The sequence below is a fragment of the Microcaecilia unicolor genome, chromosome 2 (genome assembly GCF_901765095.1).
Source record: "Microcaecilia unicolor chromosome 2, aMicUni1.1, whole genome shotgun sequence".
Taxonomy (NCBI): domain Eukaryota; kingdom Metazoa; phylum Chordata; class Amphibia; order Gymnophiona; family Siphonopidae; genus Microcaecilia; species Microcaecilia unicolor.
In genome coordinates, this window is record NC_044032.1 from 342,517,306 (window position 1) to 342,541,631 (window position 24,326).

General features: G+C 48.3%; 1 protein-coding gene across 1 annotated transcript in view; it reads left to right on the plus strand.

Moving 5' to 3' along the window:
• LOC115463689 (alpha-1,4-N-acetylglucosaminyltransferase-like) overlaps positions 1-24,326 on the plus strand; it is a 95,492-nt gene that overhangs the window by 55,348 nt on the left and 15,818 nt on the right. Inside the window, exon 2 of the mRNA XM_030194410.1 lies at positions 17,822-18,253. Within this exon, the coding sequence (XP_030050270.1) occupies positions 17,849-18,253 (405 nt within the window). The 5' untranslated portion in view covers positions 17,822-17,848. The remainder of the gene's footprint in view (positions 1-17,821; positions 18,254-24,326) is intronic.

Sequence of the window (24,326 nt, forward strand, 5' to 3'; positions counted from 1 at the left end):
CCGCCCTTACTAGCCACTATCCCGAGACTGTGATTGTTCCTAGTGTTAGACTAGCCGCCCTTGCTAGCCACTATCCCGAGACTGTGATTGTTCCTAGTGTTAGACTAGCCGCCCTTGCTAGCCACTAGCCCGAGACTGTTATTGTTCCTAGTGGTAGACTAGCCAGCTTAGGCACCGTGTGGCTTGTGAGCCTGTGCATAGCTCTGCTAGTTCTCTGTGTTTGTTCCTAGTGTAGACTAGCCAGCTTAGGCACCGTCTGGCTTGTTAGCCTGTGCTTAGCTTTGCTAGTTCCCTGTGTTTGTTCCTAATACTCGACTAGCCAGCTTAGGCACCGTGTGGCTTGTAGCCTGTGTATAGCTTTGCTAGTGTTCTGTGTATGTTTCCAGTGCATGACTTGTTAGCTTGGGCACAGCTTTGTGGTTAGCTGGTGTATAGCTTTACTAAGTCTCCTGAGTTTGCTCTGTGTATGTTTCTTGTGTATGACTGGTTTGCCTGGGTATAGCGTTACTATTAGCCTGGGTACAGTTTACTAGTCATTGTGTTGAAACCTGCCGACTGCCAGAACCCAGACAGTCCCTGCCTGTCTGCCTTGCCTTCGCCTAGGTGCCAGGGGGCACTCCTGGATCTTCATTCCTGCTGTTCCTGCTTGCAAGTTCCAGTTCCGGGTTTTCCTGTAAGTCCTACCGGCTGCCAGAACCTGAGGGCTCAACCCTCGGGGAAAGGCGGTCAAGTGTAGGTGAAGCCTAGGTCCAGGGTGTTCCAGTCCAGCGGGTTTCACTCCTGTATGTTCCAGTCCAGTGGGGCCACTCCAGTGTGTCCAGTCCAGCGGGCCCCACTCCAGTGCGCACCCGTCCAGTGCGTTCCAGTTCCGAGTGTTCCGGTGTAGAACTCCAGTCCGGGGTTCCGGTCCAGTCTTGTTTCATCTCTACCTGGAAGGTGATCTTGCCTGCCACTGCCGCTCCACGGTAGTGGTCTATGGACTCACAAACCCCATGCTCCCGGGGAAGAAGCCTGAAAGTATGCCAAGGTCCTCGAGAGCGCGGCAAGCGCGAGAGACGCGACAGGATGCAAAGGCCATGAGTCCGGCGAGATCATCGGTCCAGGTGGGCTACATGCCCATAAGTTTGTGCCCTCTGGACAATCTGAGGGTAACTTCTGATTTTTTTTTTTATTCCAAGGACAGCCTAGTTTCTTTTTTGGATCCCTTTTTAAGGCTGTGGGAGTACCGAGAGGAACTTCTGTCGAATCCAGCCTTTAAAGCTACTCCTGAAGCAGCAGCGGAAAGAAAGCATGTCTACTGGGGTCTGGTCCACCATAACCCAGTTTCTGACATGAATCCGGCTATCTCGCTCCGCGAGTACCGCCTCAGACTTCTGGAAGACCCAGATCTGCGGGAGACTCCGGAAGCTGAGGTCGAAAGACGCCGCCGGGGACTTCCTCCGCTCGGGTCTCGTCAGTCACCTCAGCCGAGCAGCTGGCCGCACCTTAGGGAGTTAGCTCTTCTGTGGGATCCCAGTCCACCTGTGTTGAGTCCAGTTCGAGGAGAGTTTCCAGTGGAGCCTTGGAAGCCGCTTCGAGTGGAACCTCCAGCTAAGCCGCTGAGGTCAGGCCGAGGGACGGTCCTGACCATGTCGGTGAGGACAGGCCGAGTGAGGCGTTGGACCAAGCCCCTGACTCCAGTTCAAGTAGCGCTACCTCTTAAGCGCCTGACTCCAGTCCAGGGGATGCTTCATACTGAGCCTCCTATTCCCGTCCAAGTAACGATGCCACTTAAGTCTCCGAGGCCAGTCCGAGGGAGGCTTTCGATGGAGCCTCGGATTCCTGTTCGAGCGGCGCTCCAGGTCGAGCCTCCAGTCCTCGTCCAAGTGGCACGCCCTTTGAAGTCTCCGAGGCCAGTCGGAGGGAAGCTTTCGATGGAGCCTCGGATTCCTATGCAAGTGGCGTTCCAGGTCGAGCCTCCAGTCCTCGTCCAAGTGGCACGCCCTTTGAAGTCTCGAGTCCAGTCCGAGGGAAGCTTTCGATGGAGCCTCGGATTCCTGTTCGAGCGGCGCTCCAGGTCGAGCTTCCGGTCCTTGTTCAAGTGGCACGCCCTCTGAAACCTCTGAGTCAAGTGCGAGGGGTGCTTCTGACGGAGTCTCCGAGACCTGTGCAAGTGGCACTCCGGGTCGAGTCTCCGGTTTTTGTCCAAGTGACCCGTCCAGTCAAGCTCCGAAGCCCAGTTCGAGGGGCACTTCAGATCGAGCCGCCGATCCCTGTCCAAAGGGTGTGTTCTGCCAAGCCTCAGTTAAAGTTCCGTCCCTGCCAGGAGGCAGAGGGCGTCGCGAGTTGCAAGTCCAGTCAAGATGCTGAGTCTGGACCGAGTTGCAAGTCCAGTCAAGATGCTGAGTCTAGATCGAGTTGCAAGTCCAGTCAAGATGCTGAGTCTGGATCGAGTTGCAGTTCCAGTCAAGATGCTGAGTCTGGATCGAGTTGCAGTTCCAGTCAAGATGCAGAGTCTGGATCGAGTTGTAGTTCCAGTCAAGATGTTGAGTCTGGATCGAGTTGTAGTTCCAGTCAAGATGCTTGTCAGGTTCTCAGGTTCAGAGCTCCTAGCACTAAAAGGGAAGACAGGGGAGCCACAAGGAAAAAGCAGTGCAGCAAACACATAAGCCAAAAGTGCTTCTAAAGCACCAAACACCAACAGCAAAGACTGCAATGCTCCCAATAGCACAAACACCAGAAGTACTTCTAACAGCAAACTCTGCAGTGTTCCTAACACCAACAAACCCTGAAGTACTTCTATCAGCAACAGAGCTTCCAAAGCCCTACACACAGCAATGCTTCCAAAACCAAGAGGGAAAAGCAAGAAAGCTAAATACACAGTCACCAGTGCACACTGCACTAACACTAACCTGGCCCTTAGCAAAAGCAAGCAGGGAAACTAGACACAAAGTCAGAAGTGCACACTGCACCACCCTACCTACACTAACACTAACCTGGCCCTTAGCAAAAGCAAGCAGGGAAACTAGACACAAAGTCAGAAGTGCACACTGCACCACCCTACCTAAAGCAAACACAACCGTTGCAAAGGCTCTGAAGGAAACAAGACCACTTCCTTATCAAGGCCCACCCTGATGATGTCACACTCCCTAGCCCCAGGCAACAGCACACTGACCCAGAGAGGCCCATCCCACACCAATGCAAAACCGTGAAGCACTTGAAGCCAGTACCCCCAAAGAGAGGTAGAGGTAACGCAGTCCACCCACACAGGTGCAATATAGTGAAACAATTAGAGCCATGCTGCTGGAAGCTGTCAGCACAGAGAGACAGAGCCAGCTCAGAAAGGACAGAGAAAAGAAACAGAAACCAGCTAAGAAGCTGACCCCCAGGAAAGAGGTAAGTTTGAGAGGGGTTCAGACCCCAATCATAACAGCACCTCCCCCTCAAGGCTCCCGTGTCCCCACGGGAGCTCCAGGTCTCAAAAGACAATTTAGGTCTCCATGGGTAGCTGTGGTGAAATCTCCCAATGGGTTTCACAACATAAATCTGGGCGGCAGGGCAGGACGTGACAAGTACATCTGGAACTAGGAAACCAGAATGGCTTTGGCCGCCACGAGGCTCTTTAGAACGGCTGCTAGGCAGGATCAGAGTCTTGGATGCAACAAGTGGAGTTCTATTCAACAGGAACCATCTCCTGAAGGAGTCCACAACTTCCTTGACTTCCTGGCACTCTACTGTAGCAGCCAGAACTGGGCTAGAGCCCATACCCAATGGAATCTGAAGCCGGACAGGGACTCGAACTGGACTTCGGACTGGACCTCGCCTCTTGGCTGGAGCTGGAACTCAGAAGGAGGTCAACATCTTGGCTGAAATGGGAACTCGGAGTAGACTCAGCATCTTGGCTGAGACTGCAACCTGATCCGGCCTCAGCCTCTTGGCCGGAACTGCCACTCAATTCTGACTCAGCCTCTTGGCTGGACTCGGTACTCAACGTAGGCTCAGCATCTTGGCTGGGACGGCAACTCTCACCGGACTCAGCATGTTGGCTGGAACTGCAACTTGACCTGGACTCAGCCTCTTACCTGGGACTGGAACTCCAACTCTCACCGGACTCAGCATCTTGGCCGGGACTGTAACTTGACCCGGACTCTGCATCTTGCCCGGGACTGTAACTCAATTCTGATTCGGCATCTCGGCTGAACTCTGCACTCGGTGCAGACTCAGTACTCATCGTGGACTCGTCATCTTGGCTGGGCTCTGCACTCAGTGTAGACTCAGCACTCATCGTGGACTCAGTATCTCGGCTGGCCTCTACACTCAGTGCAGACTCAGCACTCATCATGGACTCATCACTCGGTGTAGACTCAGCATCCCGGCTGGGACTGCAACTCGATCCAGACTCAGCATCTTGACTGCCAATGCTGCAACTCGATCCAGACTCAGCATCTTGATTGGAACTACAACTCGATCCAGACTCAACACTCATCATGGACTCATCACTCGGTGTAGACTCAGCATCTTGGCTGGGACTGCAACTCGATCCATACTCAGCATCTTGACTGGAACTACAACTCGATCCAGACTCAGCATCTTGACTGGAACTGCAACTCGATCCAGACTCAGCATCTTGACTGGAACTACCACTCGATACAGACTCCGCATCTTGACTGGAACTGCAACTCGATCCAGACTCAGCATCTTGACTGGAACTCCAACTCGATCCAGACTCAGCATCTTGACTGGAACTACAACTCTCAGCATCTTGACTGGAACTACAACTCAATCCAGACTCAGCATCTTGACTGGAACTGCAACTCGATCCAGACTCAGCATCTTGGCTGTCACTGCTGCAACTCGCTCCGGACTCAGCATCTGGGCTGGAACTCAAAACAGACTCGGGCACTGGGCTGGAACTCATTGTGGACTCAGAAGCTTGGCAGACAAAGCCCTTCAGGCTGGACTCAGAAGTTTGTCGGGAAAAATCAGGAAGCCACCTTCTTTCAGCTTGGGCTTCAGGAGTATCCCGCAGGGTTGGCTCTGAGAGGAGTTGGAAGCAGTAAAAGAACAGCTTGGTAGAGGGATCAATAGCAGAAACTGGGTTTTCTTCGAACCCAAGCCAGGAGACACGCCTTCTTTCTGCTGCAGCTTCAGGAGTATTCTTCAGGGCTGGATCAGACAAAAGTGCAACCCGGTAATCCTGGAGTGTCAGAAACGGATCCAGATCAAAAATTGGGTTGGAACTGGGATCCAAACTTGTACTAGGAGGCTTGGTTTGAAGCGCCACTTGAACTGGACGCAGAGACTTGGCTTGAAGCACTGCTTGGACTGGAATCGGAGACTCGGTCGAAAGCATCCCTCGGACTGGACTCGGAAACTCGAATGGAAGCGCCACCTGAACTGGGATAGGCGGCTCGGTTCGAAGCGCCCTCTGGACTGGACTTGGAGGCTCGGTCAGAAGCATCCCTCGGACTGGACTCGGAGGCTGGAATGGAAGTGCCACCTGAACTGGCATTGGAGGCTCGGTCAGAAGCGTCCCTCGGACTGGACTCTGAAGCTTGGCTGGACGCGCTGCTCGGACTGGATTCAGAGGCTTGTCTGGGCGCGCTGCTTGAACGGGACTGGACCCCTGCTGGGCCCAGAGCATGGAATTCCCAAGACGTCTCCTCTCAGCGACAGCTTCAGGAGTATCCCACAAAGCTGGATTCAAGACCAGGCTGCGGCGATATTCAGCGAGCGTGATAAAAGGGTCCATATCTGAAACTGGGTTTTCAGCGATTCCAAGCCACCGGACACGTTTTCTCTAAGCTGCCGCTTCAGGGGTCTTCTTCAAAACAGGATGAGACAAAAGTTTCCCATGATACTGACGAAGAGTCATAGAAGGATCAAGGACAACGATGGAGCTGGACCCCAGCTGGGTCAGCTGGGTGGGGGTTCTTGCCGGGCTCATGGCCTTTGCAATCTGTCAGGTTCTCAGGTTCAGAGCCCGCGGGGCCGGGCTCTGGAGCAAACGTGAGCCCTTGGGCTGCTGCCGAGGAGCGACAGCAGCAGGCAAAACCCACCAACCAACACTGGGCAAGCACACCGGCAGGGACTGCAGGCACTGCCCAGCGAACCGGAACACATGGACTGGAATCCCCCGGACTGGAGGACACAGGACTGGAACACACACCGGACCGGAACACACTGGACTGGAGTGCACCAGACTGGATTGGAGCACACTGGACTGGTCCGTACAGCTTCACCTGCACTTAGCTACTAAGCCCCCCAGAAGTTGAGCTCCTGGGTTCGAGTAGCCGGCAGGACTTACTGGATACCGGATGACACAGGGACCAGGACTGGAAACAGAAGTACTTCTAAACCTAAACTGATCTATGTGCTCCCAAGTCCTAAACCAGCAGGAGTGTTCCTAACAGTAAACTGACAAAAGGACTTCCTAAGCCCTATACTAAACAGGAGCTCCTAATCCCTGCTCAAGAAAGGGACTTCCTAAGCCCTAAACTAACAGAGCAGGGAACTAAACACAAAGCTAACACAGGTGCTACTAAGCACCAAGCTACAAGCAGAGCTTTACACTAATAAGCTAAACACAGAACTAACCAGCTACCTAAGCACTGCTCTAGCAAGCTAGATACAACTAACAAGGTGCTTCCTAAGCACTACTCTGGCAAGCAACCAGAAGAGCTCCTAGCACTAAAAGGGAAGACAGGGGAGCCACAAGGAAAAAGCAGTGAAGCTAACACATAAGCCAAAAGTGCTTCTAAAGCACCAAACACCAACAGCAAAGACTGCAATGCTCCCAATAGCACAAACACCAGAAGTACTTCTAACAGCAAACTCTGCAGTGTTCCTAACACCAACAAACTCTGAAGTACTTCTATCAGCAACAGAGCTTCCAAAGCCCTACACACAGCAATGCTTCCAAAACCAAGAGGGAAAAGCAAGAAAGCTAAACACACAGTCACCAGTGCACACTGCACTAACACTAACCTGGCCCTTAGCAAAAGCAAGCAGGGAAACTAGACACAAAGTCAGAAGTGCACACTGCACCACCCTACCTACACTAACACTAACCTGGCCCTTAGCAAAAGCAAGCAGGGAAACTAGACACAAAGTCAGAAGTGCACACTGCACCACCCTACCTAAAGCAAACACAACCGTTGCAAAGGCTCTGAAGGAAACAAGACCACTTCCTTATCAAGGCCCACCCTGATGATGTCACACTCCCTAGCCCCAGGCAACAGCACACTGACCCAGAGAGGCCCAACCCACACCAATGCAAAACCATGAAGCACTTGAAGCCAGTACCCCCAAAGAGAGGTAGAGGTAACTCAGTCCACCCACACAGGTGCAATATAGTGAAACAATTAGAGCCATGCTGCTGGAAGCTGTCAGCACAGAGAGACAGAGCCAGCTCAGAAAGGACAGAGAAAAGAAACAGAAACCAGCTAAGAAGCTGACCCCCAGGAAAGAGGTAAGTTTGAGAGGGGTTCAGACCCCAATCATAACAATGCTGAGTCTGGATCGAGTTGTAGTTCCAGTCAAGATGCTGAGTCTGCACCGAGTGCAGAGGCCAGCCAAGATATTGAGTCTGCTTTTGAGGATGAGATGACGTTCCAAGGGCACCGTGATAAACTTTGTTCTGATCCTGCCCGGGGGAATATTCCTGAAGCTAAGGCTAGAGAGACGTCCCAGTCCGGGCAGAGGGGTGTGTCCAGCCTTGCAGCTGAATCTCTTCCTAGTTCCAGGTCCGACCAAGACGTTGAGGTCGTCCTAAGTTCCAGTGTCCGTCAGGAGGCTGACCTTCTGCTGAGTTCCCGTTACAGTCAGGCTCCTGAATCCAGCTCCAGTCAGGGGGTTGAGGCCAGTCCGGGTTCCTATCCCGGCTCCGTGTTGGATGCCAACCCGGGTGCTAGTTCCAGATCCATTTCTATTCAGACTTCTAGCTCCTGTCAAGATGGGAATGCCACTTCGAGCCTCAGCCCAGCTTCTGATGTCAGCTGGGGTAGTGACTCCAGCCCTGTTCCTGTCATTTCATGGATTTGCCAAGAGGTTCAGGAGATTGTGGGTTCCCTCAGGGGAGGGTTACTTTTGAATTGTGTTCCTCTTGATGCATCCATGTTCCTGAGGTTGCCCCGGGGTGACTCGAAGGAGCTTCCTGGTCACAAGTTCTACTTTTGTCTGCCAGTTTTGAACTTCCTTGTGACTTCCAGCCCAGTGATCTATGTCTGGATTTTGAGACCTATCAGGAAGTTCCATCATAGTTACCCCTGGATACCCGACCGCCTCCGGGAGACCGAGAGGGGGGTCTTGAGGAAGGGATACTGTCACGTCCGTGGCCGTGACAACCCTCAGACTTACCCTGTTTCTGGGAGTCAGTGTCTGTGCTGGCTTCTGCTTGTCTCTGTGTCTGTGTCTGTCTTAGGTTCTCTCTGGCTCTGTGTGCTGATTGCCCTACTGAACCTCACCTGTGTGGGCTATGCCTCTTCCAAGATGGCTGCCGCCTCCTCCTCTTTGCCAGTATCCAAGATGGCTCCCGCTGTTCCTTCCTATGGGCTGACTGCTCAGTGTGTCAAGCCTCTGTTTGGTTGCAAGGTGATTGCTGCAGCTGTGGCTCTGGTGTTGAAGGGCTTTATTAATCACTTGGAGACTACAGTCCTGGCCTTTGCATCTCATCTAAAGGTCCTGGTGTATAGAGTGCTCTGTACACGGTTTCAGTGTTTGCTCTGTGTGAGTTTCTATGTTTGTTTAGACTAGCTAGCTTAGGCACCGTCTGGCTTGTAGCCTGTGCATAGCTCTGCTAGTGCTCTGTGCTTGTTCCTAGTGTAGACTAGCCAGCTTAGGCACCGTCTGGCTTGTAGCCTGTGCATAGCTCTGCTAGTTCTCTGTGTTTGTTCCTAGTGTGGACTAGCCAGCTTAGGCACCGTCTGGCTTGTAGCCTGTGCATAGCTCTGCTAGTTCTCTGTGCTTGTTCCTAGTATAGACTAGCCAGCTTAGGCACCGTCTGGCTTGTAGCGTGTGCATAGCTCTGCTAGTTCTCTGTGTTTGTTCCTAGTGTAGACTAGCCAGTTTAGGCACCGTCTGGCTTGTAGCCTGTGCATAGCTCTGCTAGTTCTCTGTGCTTGTTCCTAGTATAGACTAGCCAGCTTAGGCACCGTCTGGCTTGTAGCCTGTGCATAGCTCTGCTAGTTCTCTGTGTTTGTTCCTAGTGTAGACTAGCCAGCTTAGGCACCGTCTGGCTTGTAGCCTGTGCATAGCTCTGCTAGTTCTCTGTGTTTGTTCCTAGTGTAGACTAGCCAGTTTAGGCACCGTCTGGCTTGTAGCCTGTGCATAGCTCTGCTAGTTCTCTGTGTTTGTTCCTAGTGTGGACTAGCCAGCTTAGGCACCGTCTGGCTTGTAGCCTGTGCATAGCTCTGCTAGTTCTCTGTGCTTGTTCCTAGTATAGACTAGCCAGCTTAGGCACCGTCTGGCTTGTAGCCTGTGCATAGCTCTGCTAGTTCTCTGTGTTTGTTCCTAGTGTAGACTAGCCAGCTTAGGCACCGTCTGGCTTGTAGCCTGTGCATAGCTCTGCTAGTTCTCTGTGTTTGTTCCTAGTGTTAGACTAGCCGCCCTTGCTAGCCACTATCCCAAGACTGTGTTTGTTCCTAGTGTTAGACTAGCCGCCCTTGCTAGCCACTAGCCCGAGACTGTGATTGTTCCTAGTGTTAGACTAGCCGCCCTTGCTAGCCACTATCCCGAGACTGTGATTGTTCCTAGTGTTAGACTAGCCGCCCTTGCTAGCCACTATCCCGAGACTGTGATTGTTCCTAGTGGTAGACTACCCAGCTTAGGCACCGTGTGGCTTGTGAGCCTGTGCATAGCTCTGCTAGTTCTCTGTGTTTGTTCCTAGTGTAGACTAGCCAGCTTAGGCACCGTCTGGCTTGTTAGCCTGTGTATAGCTTTGCTAGTGTTCTGTGTATGTTTCCAGTGCATGACTTGTTAGCTTGGGCACAGCTTTGTGGTTAGCTGGTGTATAGCTTTACTAAGCCTCCTGAGTTTGCTCTGTGTATGTTTCTTGTGTATGACTGGTTTGCCTGGGTATAGCGTTCCTATTAGCCTGGGTACAGTTTACTAGTCATTGTGTTGAAACCTGCCGACTGCCAGAACCCGGACAGTCCCTGCCTGTCTGCCTTGCCTTCGCCTAGGTGCCAGGGGGCACTCCTGGATCTTCATTCCTGCTGTTCCTGCTTGCAAGTTCCAGTTCCGGGTTTTCCTGTAAGTCCTACCGGCTGCCAGAACCTGAGGGCTCAACCCTCGGGGAAAGGCGGTCAAGTGTAGGTGAAGCCTAGGTCCAGGGTGTTCCAGTCCAGCGGGTTTCACTCCTGTATGTTCCAGTCCAGTGGGGCCACTCCAGTGTGTCCAGTCCAGCGGGCCCCACTCCAGTGCGCACCCGTCCGGTGCGTTCCAGTTCCGAGTGTTCCGGTGTAGAACTCCAGTCCGGGGTTCCGGTCCAGTCTTGTTTCATCTCTAGCTGGAAGGTGATCTTGCCTGCCACTGCCGCTCCACGGTAGTGGCCTATGGACTCACAAACCCCGTGCTCCCGGGGAAGAAGCCTGAAAGTATGCCAAGGTCCTCGAGAGCGCGGCAAGCGCGAGAGACGCGACAGCAAGAGAATGTAGTCACATGATCTTGGTTTCAAGTAAACAAGCCACTGGCCCATAGGCGGTCGGTGGCCCAACTGTTTGGGGAGGCTAAAGGGGGCGGGGTTAGGGGTGGAGCTTAAATCCATAATTGTCTGATAACACACAGAAAAAATAAATAAAAATAAAAGTCACAATTAATACCTTTTATTAAATATAGATATTAGATATGTATCATATGTCAAAGAATAAAGTGGTTGCTCAAAGCATATACTAACCACAATCGCTCAACTGCAAAACACTATACACAATTTTGTGCAAAAACACACTCAGAACCTTACTGTACCATAAATATTACACTGGGCAGAACCTAATACACCAATATACCATCCATACGGAAAATGCAGACCGTCAACAATATGAAACAAGGGATCATAATATCACAATTCTCATGTAGAGCCACAAAACACCCTAATTCATGTTTAATGTGGGATAAAATGCCATAAATAAGTAAATAAATACAAACTTTTAATGGTGAGCACCTGATTCTCAAAGTGGACATATTCCAAACACTATAATGAAAATAAAATTATTTTTTTTTCTACCTTTGTTGTCTGGTGACTGTTTTTCTGATCATGCTGGCCCAGTATCCGATTCTGCTGCTATCTGTCCTCTTAACTCCGTTTCCAGGGCTTCCTTTCCATTTCTTTCTTTCCTTTCCTCCTTTCTTCTTCATTTCTGGTCCTCAGCTTCTGCCTATTTTCTTCATCCATGTGCAGTTTTTCTCCTCTCTTTCTTTTCCCTCATCTCATCTCCTTCCTCACTCTTCCCTCCCCTCCATCCATGTCCAGCATTTTTTCTCTCTCCCCTCCTCTCCCCTGCCCTCCATCCACCCATGTCCAGTGACCCTTCTCTCCCCCTGCCCTGCAAGCACCCATACACAGCAACCCTCCTCTCCCCTGCCCTCCATACATCCATGTCCAGTAGTGATCCTCCTCTCCCCTGCCCTGCATGCACCCATTATACCCAGCGACCCTTCTCTCCCCTCCTTCCACAAATACCCAGTGACTCCCTTCTCTCCCCTGCCACCCCCTCCCGAGTTGTCCGGCAAATTCCTCCCCTTCCCTCCCTCCCTCCGGATCCGGTCCACTCACGTCACTGACCTGACTCTTCTGAGCTGTCAGCGATAACTCTACCCAGCTGCGCTGGCGCTGCCGGTGTTCACGCTTCAAAATGGCCGCCGAGACTTACAGGGCGGCCTCCAAGACTTCAGCAGAAGTCTTGCGAGGCCGCCTCTGGAAGTCTCGGTGGCCATTTTTAAAGCACGAACGCCGGCAGCGCCAGCGCAGAGGGGCAGAGTTAGCGCTGACAGCTCCGAAGATGAAGAGTCAGGTCGGTAACGTGAGGGACAGGGACCGGGACCGGAGGGAGGGGGAGGAGCCGGCTCGCTGCGGCAAGCCTTCGATACCAGGCGCCTATGCACTGGCCAGATGGCTTATCTCTTGACCCTTAAACATGCTGCACTTCCCTTTTGCACCAAATAAATCAGAGACATGACTTCATCTTGTTTTACAAGAAAAAATTAGTTTCGGTCAGAAAACAGGAACTTTAAAGTAGACTGTTGGTTAGAGCAAAGTTGAAAAACAATCTTTAAAATCTCCCATTACAGTCAGACATTGAATGATCAGTGTCCAATGACCATATGTTTTAAAGAGCACCGATTTTTGAATGAATGGAAGGTAATAGAACAGAGTATAATTTAGATGTAATTCACTTTGGTTGAAAGATAGAGAGAAGTAATTTCAAGATATCTGGTGTTTGACACGATATATTTTGTTTGTTTAACCACTTGGTAATAGCAGATTTCACCTGTAAATATTTAAAATATTGACTATCAGGCAGGTTATATTTACATATTAAATCTTAAAAGGAAATGGGATACATCTGCCAAACAGTAAATACCTCTAGAGACGAAGTATTTCCAGATGATAGTATTGAAACCAATTTTCACATGCGGATGACTCCAAATTGAAGCCTCCATAGAAGAAGAAATAGAGAACTTACAAGTGGAGTCCAATATAAGAATGGCTTTGAGGGTATTATTTATAATAGGCCAATTAGTAATTAATGCAGTTGATACCAATATAAGCAATTTGTCTAAAGGAAAGGGATCTACCAAAATTTATTCAATGAACATCCACATAGGAGCAACATCATTCTTTGAGTGTAACCAAGTCAATGCCCCTTTAAGCAAAAAATGTTTGTTTATAAAGATAAAAGTCTGGATGTTTCAACCCTCCTAAGTGTCTAGGCATATGCAATTTAGATAAAGAAATTCTCACAGGTTTAGTTTTCCATAAGAAGGAGGATATAATTTTATCCAAAGCCTGAAAGAAAGAATTAGGAAATTGGAATGGAAACATATGCATTACATATGTGATGCGGAGAGCAATAACAATTGTAATCGTTTCTATTCTCCCCCACCAACTAAGATATAGGGGAGACCATGAATTACATGAGTCATGAGGTTTTCTTTAGGAATAATTCAGTATTGATTTTAAGAGTATCTTCCCATGAATTCCCAAAAAGGATACCAAGAAACGTAATTTGGTCTAGACACCATCTTATTGGAGATGATATGATTTGTGACCTATTACAATGTATGTTGAGGGGTATTTATTTATTTATTTGTGATGCATTTATACCCCATATTTTCCCACTAGAGCGGGCACAATGTGGCTTACAATGTTACAAAAGGTTACAATGCAATGAGGGTAATGACATGACATTGACTCTATAACCTGAAAGAAATCCATAATAGTTCAGTGATGATAAAGAAGGAAGAGAGCTATCTGGGTTAGTAATATAAAGTAAAACATCATCCGCATGTGCAGAGAGTTTAATTGACGAATTACCAATAGGGACTCCTTCAATTTCTTGGTGATCCTTAATATTAATAAGGAGTGGTTCTAGTACAAGAAGAAATAACAAAGGTGACAAAGGGCAACCTTGGCGGGTGCCTTTGTACACCTGAAATGAGTCTGTAAGAGAGGAATTGATCAAAGGTTTAGCAGTTGGTGCTGAGTATAAAACAGAAACCATATCAGTGAATTTAGGACCAAATTTGAACCATTTCAATACATGAAACAGAAAAGGCCATTCTACATAGTCAAAAGCCTTTTCTGCATCTAAAGAAATCACACAAGTTGAAGCTTTTTAGAACTATGCAGTATGGGGCCCTTTTACTAAGCCTCATTAATTTGGAGTTCTTGCCAGGCTACCGCGTGACCCTTGCGGTAATTTCATTTCTGACGTGAGTCTGCTACGCACATCTGAATTTTTATTTTCTAGTGGCATTTGATGCATGTAGGTCATTACTGCCCAGTTAATGTGTGAGACCTTACCGCTAAGTCAATAGCTGGCAGTAAGGTCTCAGACCCAAAATGAACACATGCCAATTTTTATTTTGGCACACACGCACCCAAAACCCACACCTATACCACCGCAGGCCATTTTTCAGAGCACCTTAGTAAAAGGACCTCTAAACACCCTAGAATTATCTGAACCAAGGTAACCAGGAACAAAACCACTCTGTTCAGGTGGTACTGTATGACCAATTATCATCGCTAATCTGACTGCTATGATGTTTGCAAAAATTTTAGAGTCAAAATTTAGAAGAGATATAAGACGGTAATTACCAGCAAGAAGGGGATCTCTTCCAGGCTTTTCTAGAAGAACAATAATTGCTTATGACATAGAAGAGGTACATATTTTACCTGATATGCAATAATTATACAACTGTAAAAACTGTAAGACCATCACTGCCTGGAGAGTTCCTTGGTTTTAATGAAGAAATGGCTTTTTTTTTTTTTTTTTTTGCAAAACTTTTATTGAAAAAAAAATCGATCAACATACAACAATATAATTGAAGGTATCAACCCTTTCCCCACTCACCCCATCTATCTCTATCCCCTACTAATGTTCCATCATTATGTGGGATAGTTCTCCTCTTCACTTTCTATCTGTACATCTTGTTAGAGTCTTAACCTTCATTAGGTTCTCCTGCCTCCTCCTCCTGAATTTTACTCAAACACCATGTCTTCTATTTGTCCCAGATCTTATGAAAGGAGACCCATTGTTCATTTTTGGTCACTGTCAATTCTGCCATAAGGTGCAGATAGTCCAATTTCTTGAGGCAAATAGTTATAGAGGGAAATGTTGTGGTTCTCCATTTGGCAGCCAAAGCCAGACGGGCTGCTGTGACTAGTTGAATAGTCAATCTATGATTTTCAATTTTCACACCAAAGGGTCTATGATGCAGTAGATGGTAAGAAATGGCTTTTTTAATCTCAGACAAGGAAATATCAGCATCCAAATTTGAAACAAATTATGAGTCCAGATTGGGGCACTTTAAAGACTGTAGGAAAGACATCATTTGATCAGAAGATGCATCATGATGACAAGAATAGATACCTTCATAGAAGTCCAAAAAGTGATTACTAATATCCTTTTGCTTAGTCAGGATGGATCCGTTGTGGTTAATGGCACAAATCAATAGTCTTTTCCCTGGCATCTTTCAAGTAGTTTGTAAGAATTCTGCCAGTCCTATTCATGCCTGAGTAATATACAGCAGATTGAGAAGAAAGTTGAATTCCAGCTTTGAGGCTCAGTACTTTGTTATAGTTAAATTTAAGTTTTTGAAGATTAACTAGATCTTCCTTATCTCCAGATGACATATATTTGTGCTCGGAGTGAATTTCTTGTTCCAGTTGTACAAGTTCTCGTTTACTTGATTTATTAATATGAGCCGGATGAGCAATAATTACCCCCGAATGTATGATTTATATGAGTCCAATATAATTAAGCGAGAAACATCAGGAATATTATTTATCTCAAAGAATAACTTAGTACAGTCAGTAATTGTTTGAAGAAATGCTTCCTCATGTAATAGAGCCGAGTTAAAGCACCACATTTTGGCCTCTGGTAAACAGGAGTTAATATCCTAGGAGACTGTGACACCAGCATGGTCAGATATATGAATTGATTTAGTCATAGAAGTAAATAAGCTATCAATCTGGGATTTCGAAAGAAACCAGTAGTCCAGTCTGGAATATAATTTATGAAGGAAGACAAAGCCACAGCGGAGAGATTAAATGAATTCTTTGCTTCCGTCTTCACCGAGGAAGATTTGGGAGAGATACTGGTGCCAGAAATGGTATTTGAAGCTGACGAGTCAGAGAAACTTTTATTGAAAAAAAAATCGATCAACATACAACAATATAATTGAAGGTATCAACCCTTTCCCCTCTCACCCCCATCTATCTCTATCCCCTACTAATGTTCCATCATTATGTGGGATAGTTCTCCTCTTCACTTTCTATCTGTACATTTTGTTAGAGTCTTAACCTTCATTAGGGTCTCCTGCCTCCTCCTCTTGAATTTTACTCAAACACCATGTCTTCTATTTGTCCCAGATCTTATGAAAGGAGACCCATTGTTCATTTTTGGTCGCTGTCAATTCCGCCATAAGGTGCAGATAGTCCAATTTCTTGAGGCAAATAGTCATAGAGGGAAATGTTGTGGTTCTGCATTTGACAGCCAAAGCCAGACGGGCTGCTGTGACTAGTTGAATAGCCCATCTATGATTTTCAATTTGCACACCAAAGGGTCTATGATGCAGTAGACGGTAAGAAATGGCCCAGCTAAGGAACAAGTTATTTTGAGTTAGTCTTCACTGGACCAAACTTGATTTCCTTGTGCCGTCACCATCCAGCTGGATAGGTGGTGTCTTAAAAGGTGGAGGATAAAGAATTCTTTTAAATATTTATATCACACATTATCCCCAGCAAAGTCAGGTTCAATGTGGCTAAGCCAAAAAAAAGGCCTTTTTTACAGATGCGCTGAAAAATGGATTTGCGTGCCTCTAAAACACGTGCTTACACTAGCGCAGGCCATTTTTCAGCAGCCTTTGTAAAAGGACCCCTTAGTGTTTAACTGTCAGAGGGGGTCTTTTACTAAGCAGCGGTAGGCCCAACGCGGGCTTACCGCTTGCTAAACCGGAAGCACTGCCAAGCTACCACAGCAGCCCGGCGGTAGTTCTCACCCCAGCACGTGCAATAGCATTGGTGTTTACCCAGAAGTAATAGGGCAATGCCGCGTGTTGCCCAGTTACCGCTGGGTTAGCGCAGGAGCTCTTAACGCCACCTCAATGGGAGTTGTTAAGTGCTCCCCCCTGAAAATGGCCATGTGGCAAGTGCTTCACTTGCACCACAGACATTTCTTTAAAAACAAACTGCCATTTACCCATTGCGGTAAAAGGGGACCTCAGCGTGCGTCAAAAACACACGCTGATGTCAGCGCAGGCACCCTTTTGCCACATCTTAGTAGTAAAAGGACCCCAAAGTGCCTAAAACGTAAGTACCCACACTTCTGCTAGTTATAAAGCTGGTGTAAGTGCACGCACCTAAATTTGGCAGGAATGCATGGAACTTACAATATTCTGGAAGTTATGCACATAAGTGGGAGTCCCATTCTGTGTGCACTCTCTCTCAAATATGCACTAAGGGCCCCTTTTACTAAGCTGCAGTAAAAGGGGGGGGGGGGGGCCTGTGCTAGCATCAGGGCGTGTTTTTGACGCTCATTGAGGCCCTCTTTTACAGCAGCAGGTAAAAGGCTATCTTTTTTTTTTTTTTTTTAAAGAAATGGCCATGCAGTAAGTGAACCACTTACTACGTGGCCATTTCAGAGGGGAGCATTTACCGCCACCTAACCCGGCGGTAACCGGGCTGCACGTGGCACTGCACTAGTGCTACAAAAATAAAAAATAATTTTGTAGCACTGGAAATGGCGCATGCTGGGGATGGGAACTACTGCCGGGTTCCTGCGGTAGTTACGAATTAGCAAGCAGTAAGCCTGCATTGGGCTTACTGTCGCTTAGTAAAAGGGGCCCTATGTAAGTTAAGTGGCATCTGTAGAATAATATTTAAACACCATACAAATATGAGTACCTAGAATTGCATTTTATGTGTATTTTGTGATGTTGTTTTTATGTCTTTTTGCTCTGCTCTTTTCCTTGCATTGCTGAATTGAAATAATATGTTATATATTTATAAATGTTCATATCAGTTAATGGCAGCTTCTTTTCAAAGAAAAATATGAATATAGCAGCCTTTTAATGGGCATTTCAAAATTTCTAATATCAGGCCACTTTCTTTTTCTCTCACTAGGTCCTACAGCGCTTTACTCCAACAGTCATGAAATTATGGATATTATGTCTATCTCTTTTCTTTTTGATATTTATTTGTTCTGCTGTCTACTGGATGAAAACGGAGTCTTTACGGACATTGCACAGATTCTTAAATAGGCAGTTCACAGCTGAAGACATTATTAAATCTAATACTGGAATCTTTTTCGCTGAGACCACAGAGAAACTGGAGCCCTCCCCTTTAGCAGTGTGTGCAATAGAATCAGCAGCTCGGACGTACCCCAACAGAAGTGTTTATTTCTACATGAAAGGGCTGACCAAAGACATGACTGTCAACAAGAGTTCCTTCTACAAGGCCATTCCACTGCTATCATCTATTGCAAATGTCCACATCCTTCCCTTAGACTTTGAAGACGTTTTTAAAGACACTCCTCTCTATCCTTGGTACCAAAAGGTAACTGTTTTATTTGTTGTTGTTGTTGTTTTGTTGTTGTTGTTTTTTGTAGAATACAACTTCCGTAATGGGATAACAGACTTCTAAAAGACTATACTTACACACCAAAAAGTTTGTTCAAAATTACAACAGAGCCGTAATATTCATTATCTTATATAATAAAAATAATTAAATAACTGGAACCTCAAATCTCCTGATAGGGGAAATCTTAAAGCTTATCAGGCTTATTTTCGAAAGAGAAGGACGCCCATCTTCCGACACAAATTGGGAGATGGGCATCTTTCTCCCAGGGTCGCTCAAATCGGCATAATCAAAAGCCAATTTTGGGTGTCCTCAACTGCTTTCCGTCGCAGGGATGACCAAAGTTCATAGGGGCGTGTCGTCAGTGTACCGAAGGTGGGACGGGGGCGTGGTTAAGGGATGGGCGTCCTCGGCCGATAATGGAAAAAAGAAGGGCGTCCCTCACGAGCATTTTGCCGACTTTACTTGGTCCCTTTTTTTTCACGACCAAGCCTCGAAAAGGTGCCCGAACTGACCAGATGACCACTGGAGGAAATAGGGGATGACCTCCCCTTACTACTCCAGTGGTCACCAACCCCCTCCCACCCAAAAAAACAATATTAAAAAACATTTTTTGCCAGCCTCTATGCCAGCCTCAAATGTTATAACCAGCTCCATCACAGCAGTATGCAGGTCCCTGGAGCAGTTTTTAGTGGGTGCAGTGCACTTCAGGCAGGCAGACCCAGGCCCATCCCCCCCTGCCTGTTACACTTGTGGTGGTAAATGTGAGCCCTTCAAAACCAACCACAAACCCACTGTACCCACATGTAGGTGCCCCCTTCATCCCTAAGGGCTATGGTAGTGGTGTACAGTTGTGGGGAGTAGGTTTTTTCTTTGGGGGGGGGGGTTGGGGGGCTCAGCACCCAAGGTAAGGGAGCTATTCACCTGGGAGCAATTTGTGAAGTCCACTGCAGTGCCCGCTAGAGTGCCCGATTGGTGTACTGGCATATGAGGGGGACCAGTGCACTATGAATGCCAGCTCCTCTCATGGCCAAATGCCTTGGATTTGGTCGTTTTTGAGATGGCCGTCCTCGGTTTCCATTATCGCTGAAAAACGGCGAGGACCATCTCTAATGTCGATGATCTCAACATTTAGCTCGACCATCTCTAAGGTCGACCTAAATGTTGAGATTTGGGCGTCCCTGACCGTATTATCAAAACGAAAGATGGACGTCCATCTTGTTTCAAAAATACGGGTTGCCCCGCCCCTTCTCCGGAACGTCTTTAGAGATGGACGCCCTTAGAGATGGTCGTCCCTATTCGATTATGCCCCTCCACGTCACCCTCTATCACATGTAGGAGTCCTTTTATATCATTGGTTCCTACTAGGGGACAAAAACTGAACCAGTGTAAAAAAACTCCAAGCAATTGGGAGAAAAATTACTTGTTCTAAAAAATCCCCACTAGACTCGTATACAAAATAAGAAACCAAATAAATATGTCTCTGTGTGAAAAAGATCAAACAACTTCATGAATTAATAGGAAAAATGCTGAAAAGGCATACCAGCTTCTACCGCTAGTGGAAACATGTGCACTTCTCTGACACCCAGCAGCGTTGCTGCTCTCAAGCTTTTCCAGCATCACTGTCCACTGTCTTCTATTTCTCCGGAGCTTTCACTATGCTGGATACTGGATACTGCCCCACAGCTAAATTCCAAAAGGTGTGATAAATTCCTGTTTTGTTTATTTTTTTGTCCAAGAAACTGTATTGAATTAAAATGCATAATAATACAAAACATGAACAAGAACAAAAATACACTCAGGAAACAGGGAAGGTGACAGTAAAACGATGATGCCTCAACAAACAGGCAAACAGCAGGGCCACCTTTAAGGAGCAGGAGATGTCTACATGATGTGGCCAGTGGCGTAGCCAGACAGCCAATTTTGGGTGGGCCTGAGCACAGAATGGGTGGGCACAAAATTTTCTCTCTCCCCCAGCACTTCCCAATTCAAAATATAAATACTTTAGCAGATGAGGATCCCCAATCTCTGTCAGCTGAAGGCCTCCAGTAAAGATGGCCAGAACTCCTCTCCACCAAGCCCAGTAGGCAGCAGCAACTCCTCGAGCCACTGATGCCAGCACCCCATACATTCTTAGTTGTCAGTGGCTCCAGGATGCTGCCCCCATCTGCCAAGTTCAGTAGAAGGCATCTCTGGCCAGCTTCAGAAGAGACCCCAGCTAGTAGGGCTTGGGAATCCCCACTAGCTACAGCAAGGGTCAGGGCTGCCGTTAGCCATGCTGGTGACCAGGGCAGAAAATAAAGCCCCTCCCCCAATTCCCTCTCCTCTCCAATCTCCTCATCTGCAGTTAAAGTCACACTGACAGACCCTCACAAATTAGAAATAAAAATATATAGACAAAATTGAACTGGGAAACTCAGCATGTACTGCAACACTGGAGAAAAAAACCCCCAAAACAAAAGCACATTTTCTTTTCTACTTAACACAATAAAAAGACATCCGCTATGCACATTTCCCAAAGTTAACATATTCCATTTGAAACATTCAAAGTAAAATGATTTTCCTACCTTTATTGTCTAGACATTTTATTTTTCCATCGTGTTGGTTCCAATTTCTCTTTCCCGCTTTCCTGTCTTCTGCTAATTCTTCAAGCGGTTGACCATTTGTCTTTTTTCTCCTGTTGTTTCATTTCCTCACTACACCTACCTCTGAAATATTGATCTTTCCATTTTAGCTCTTTCCTGCCTCTGTACACACAAATTTCATCCTCTTTCTAAATCTTTTCCGTCTTTTTACTTTTCAGATATCTATCACATTTCCATCTCCTTTTACCCACTAGCTCTCACATTCCCTTCCATCTATGCGCCATTACCATATTTCTACCCCCTGTGATCACTATTCTCTCATTTTTTCCTTGCCATCTCCACTCCCTGGGCCTCTTCCCCATTCCCAGTGTCTCCCTCCCTCCACCCTTCCAGTCCAGCATCTGTTCCCTCTTTCTACCCTCCTCACCCTTGTAGCCTGATATTTCCCTATCCCTTTTACCTCCCACCACCAGCATCTTCCTGTCCCATCTCTCTCCCCTCCCCCATTGTACAGCATTTTCCCCTTTCTCTTCCCTACCATCCATTGTCTATCTTATCTCCCTGGATCCATCTTCCCTCTTTCTCCCCTCCCCCACTTGTGCATCTCTCCTTTCCTCTCCTCTTCTCCACCTTCATGTCCAACTTTTCTCCCTCTCCCTGCCTTGAGCCCATAGGCGTAGACTGGGGGGGCGAGGGGGGGCAATGCCCTCCCATACGAAGCGAGGCGCTGCCGCGCCATTAGTTAAAAAAAAACAAAAAAACACATGCAGGCACGCGCTCCTCTCCATCCGCTTCGCTTCCCTGCCCTCTCTATCTGCGTCCCGCCTTCCTCTGACGTCATTTCCTTTTGGGCGGGACGCAGACAGAGAGGGCAGGGAAGCCAAGCGGACGGAGAGGAGCATGTCCGTCTACCCCTCTCTCTTCCTCCCTCCCTCCGGCGCAGGCAGCAGTCTTTTCCAGCGTTCCTGGCAGCGGTAGCGTTGTACACGCTGCCTTTGGCTCTGCCCCGAAGCCTTCTCTTCAAGTTCCTGTTCCCGCATAGGTGGGAACAGGAACTTGAAGAGAAGGCTTCCGGGGCAGACCGAAGGCAGCGTGTATATCGCTACCGCTGCCAGGAACGCTGGAAAAGACTGCTGCCTGCGCCGGAGGGAGGGAGGGAGGAAGAGAGGGGGTAAACGGAGTCACCATCTTGGACCTCGCGGGGGGGGGAAGCAGAGGGAAGATGGATGGGACGGAGGGATGGTGAGCAGAGGAAAGGAACAGAAGATGGATGGGACTGGGAGGGGTGGGGAGCAAGAGATGGTTGGGACTGGGAGGGGTGGGGAGCAGAGGGAAGGAGCAAGAGATGGTTGGGACTGGGAGGGGTGGGGAGCAGAGGGAAGGAGCAAGAGATGGATGGGACTGCGAGGGGTGGGGAGCAGAGGGATGGACCAGGAGATGGATGGGATTGGGAGAGGTCAGGCACAGCAGAGGGAAGGAGCAGAAGATGGATGGGACGGAGGGATGGTGAGCAGAGGGAAGGAACAGAAGATGGATGGGACTGGGAGGGGTGGGGAGCAGAGGGAAGGAGCAAGAGATGGATGGGACTGGGAGGGTGGGGAGCAGAGGGAAGCCTACTGGAAAGAAGACACTGCATAAAACAGAAGACACTGGGATCAAAGCGAATAGAAAAACTAAATGATCAGACAACAAAGGTAAATAAAAGTATTTTATTCATAATTTATTAATTGAAATGTGTCAGCTTTTTGAAATGTGCATCTGTGATATTTTGCCTGTAAATTTCATTTCCTTCCTCCATATTAGCATATTCATTTGCATATATGCTAATATGCCCCGCCCATTCTTTGCCCCCCCCCAAATGAAACAGTCAAACTACGCCTCTGCTTGAGCCCCTGCTTTAACATCTCTCTACCCCCCTCCCACACCCACCACCATCTCTCCATCCTTCTTTCCCTCACCTCAATGCCATGTTCAACACGTTTTTTTCTCTCATGCCCTTTCCCTCTCTTTCCCCATGCAGCATCTCTCCGTCCCTCCCCCACCTAGCTGTACCCTGTTTCACTCCCTCATCCTCATCCCAACAGCGCTCCTGTCTTTTCCCACCCCCAGACACACACACAAAACCACCCGCCCACCAGCATGCTGCAGTTTTGTTTCCCTCCCTTTCCCCAGCCACCTCTCACTGACACGCTGGCTGCAGCATTTCTTTCCCTTGGTCCTACTCCTGCCATCGTCTTTCTCCACCCCGGAGGTCTGGGAGGGTCTGGGCCTCGGATGATCGCTGTCGGACCTTGACTCCTCCTTCGGTCTCGACTGGGGCTGATCTGGGCACCGCGTGGTCGTGTGACTGCGGGGCCTGCAGCATCTGACTCCTGTGCTTCCTGGTTCACGCCGCTGGCTGGAGCAACGGAGAGGTGAGAGGCGGGCAGTGCGAGTTGCGAGGTGCGGAGTGGCGGGAGCAGCGAGATCAACGGGACGCCACGTAGCAGATGTTCTTCCTCCACTCCGCTCCGCTGCACAGCAGAGCGGAGTTGTTAGTTCTTCTGCTTGCTTATCTGTAGCAAATCCGCGTGTTGTCTGCTGCTGCGACTGCTTCCTCTGCGCTGGCCCCGCCTCTAAGAGGCGGGGCCAGCGCAGAGGAAGCAGTCGCAGCAGCAGACAGCCCTGGCAACGTGCGGATCCGCTGCAGATTAGCAGCAGAAGAACTAACAACTCTGCCAAAGATGATGACAACGGAGCGGAGCAGCAGCGTAGCGGCAGGACGGACCCGGTACCGTGCCGCTTTGATGTAGACTGCGGTGCTGCCCAAAGGGGAGGGCGGGCCCGAGGGAAAGAAGTCCTGCAGCTTGCACCATTGCTGGGTGGGCCTGAGCCCAAAGTGGGTGGGCCCAGGCCCACCCAGGCCCACCCGTGGCTACGCCCCACCATGTGGCTGGCTCGAATCAGGCCGTTTCACTAACAGCGGTCCTTCTGATAACTGCTCTAGATAACAATCAGATAAAATCATGTTTTTGTGGAGGCTTCTTATACTACTGTTGAATACTGAGGCATCAGTACTTTATGTCTTTCTCCAGTTTAACTCCGTTATATCTCTCTCTGGAGCTAACGTCACCCCATCTTTGGAGGGTGGTTACATTCTCCTACCCTAACCCGTCTCATAACTGCAATACCAACTGTACCCCAAATCATAATTCTCCCATTGCTCTTAAAATATACCATTTCTGAAGTAAAGTGCTGTCTTTTGAACTCCTAATTTACAGCACCTTTTGAATGGTCAGGAGCCCTATTACGAAGCGTCATGAAAAAAGGCCCTGCGGTAGTGGCAGCGGGTAAAAAAGCCCCCAACACACTTGGCCATGCAGTAAGAGAACTTTTACCATATGGCCATGCAACGGGGAGCCCTTACCGCTACACACCGGGTTACCGCTACACAAGCCATTTCATGGGGTTTTCTTTTCCCCCCAGAA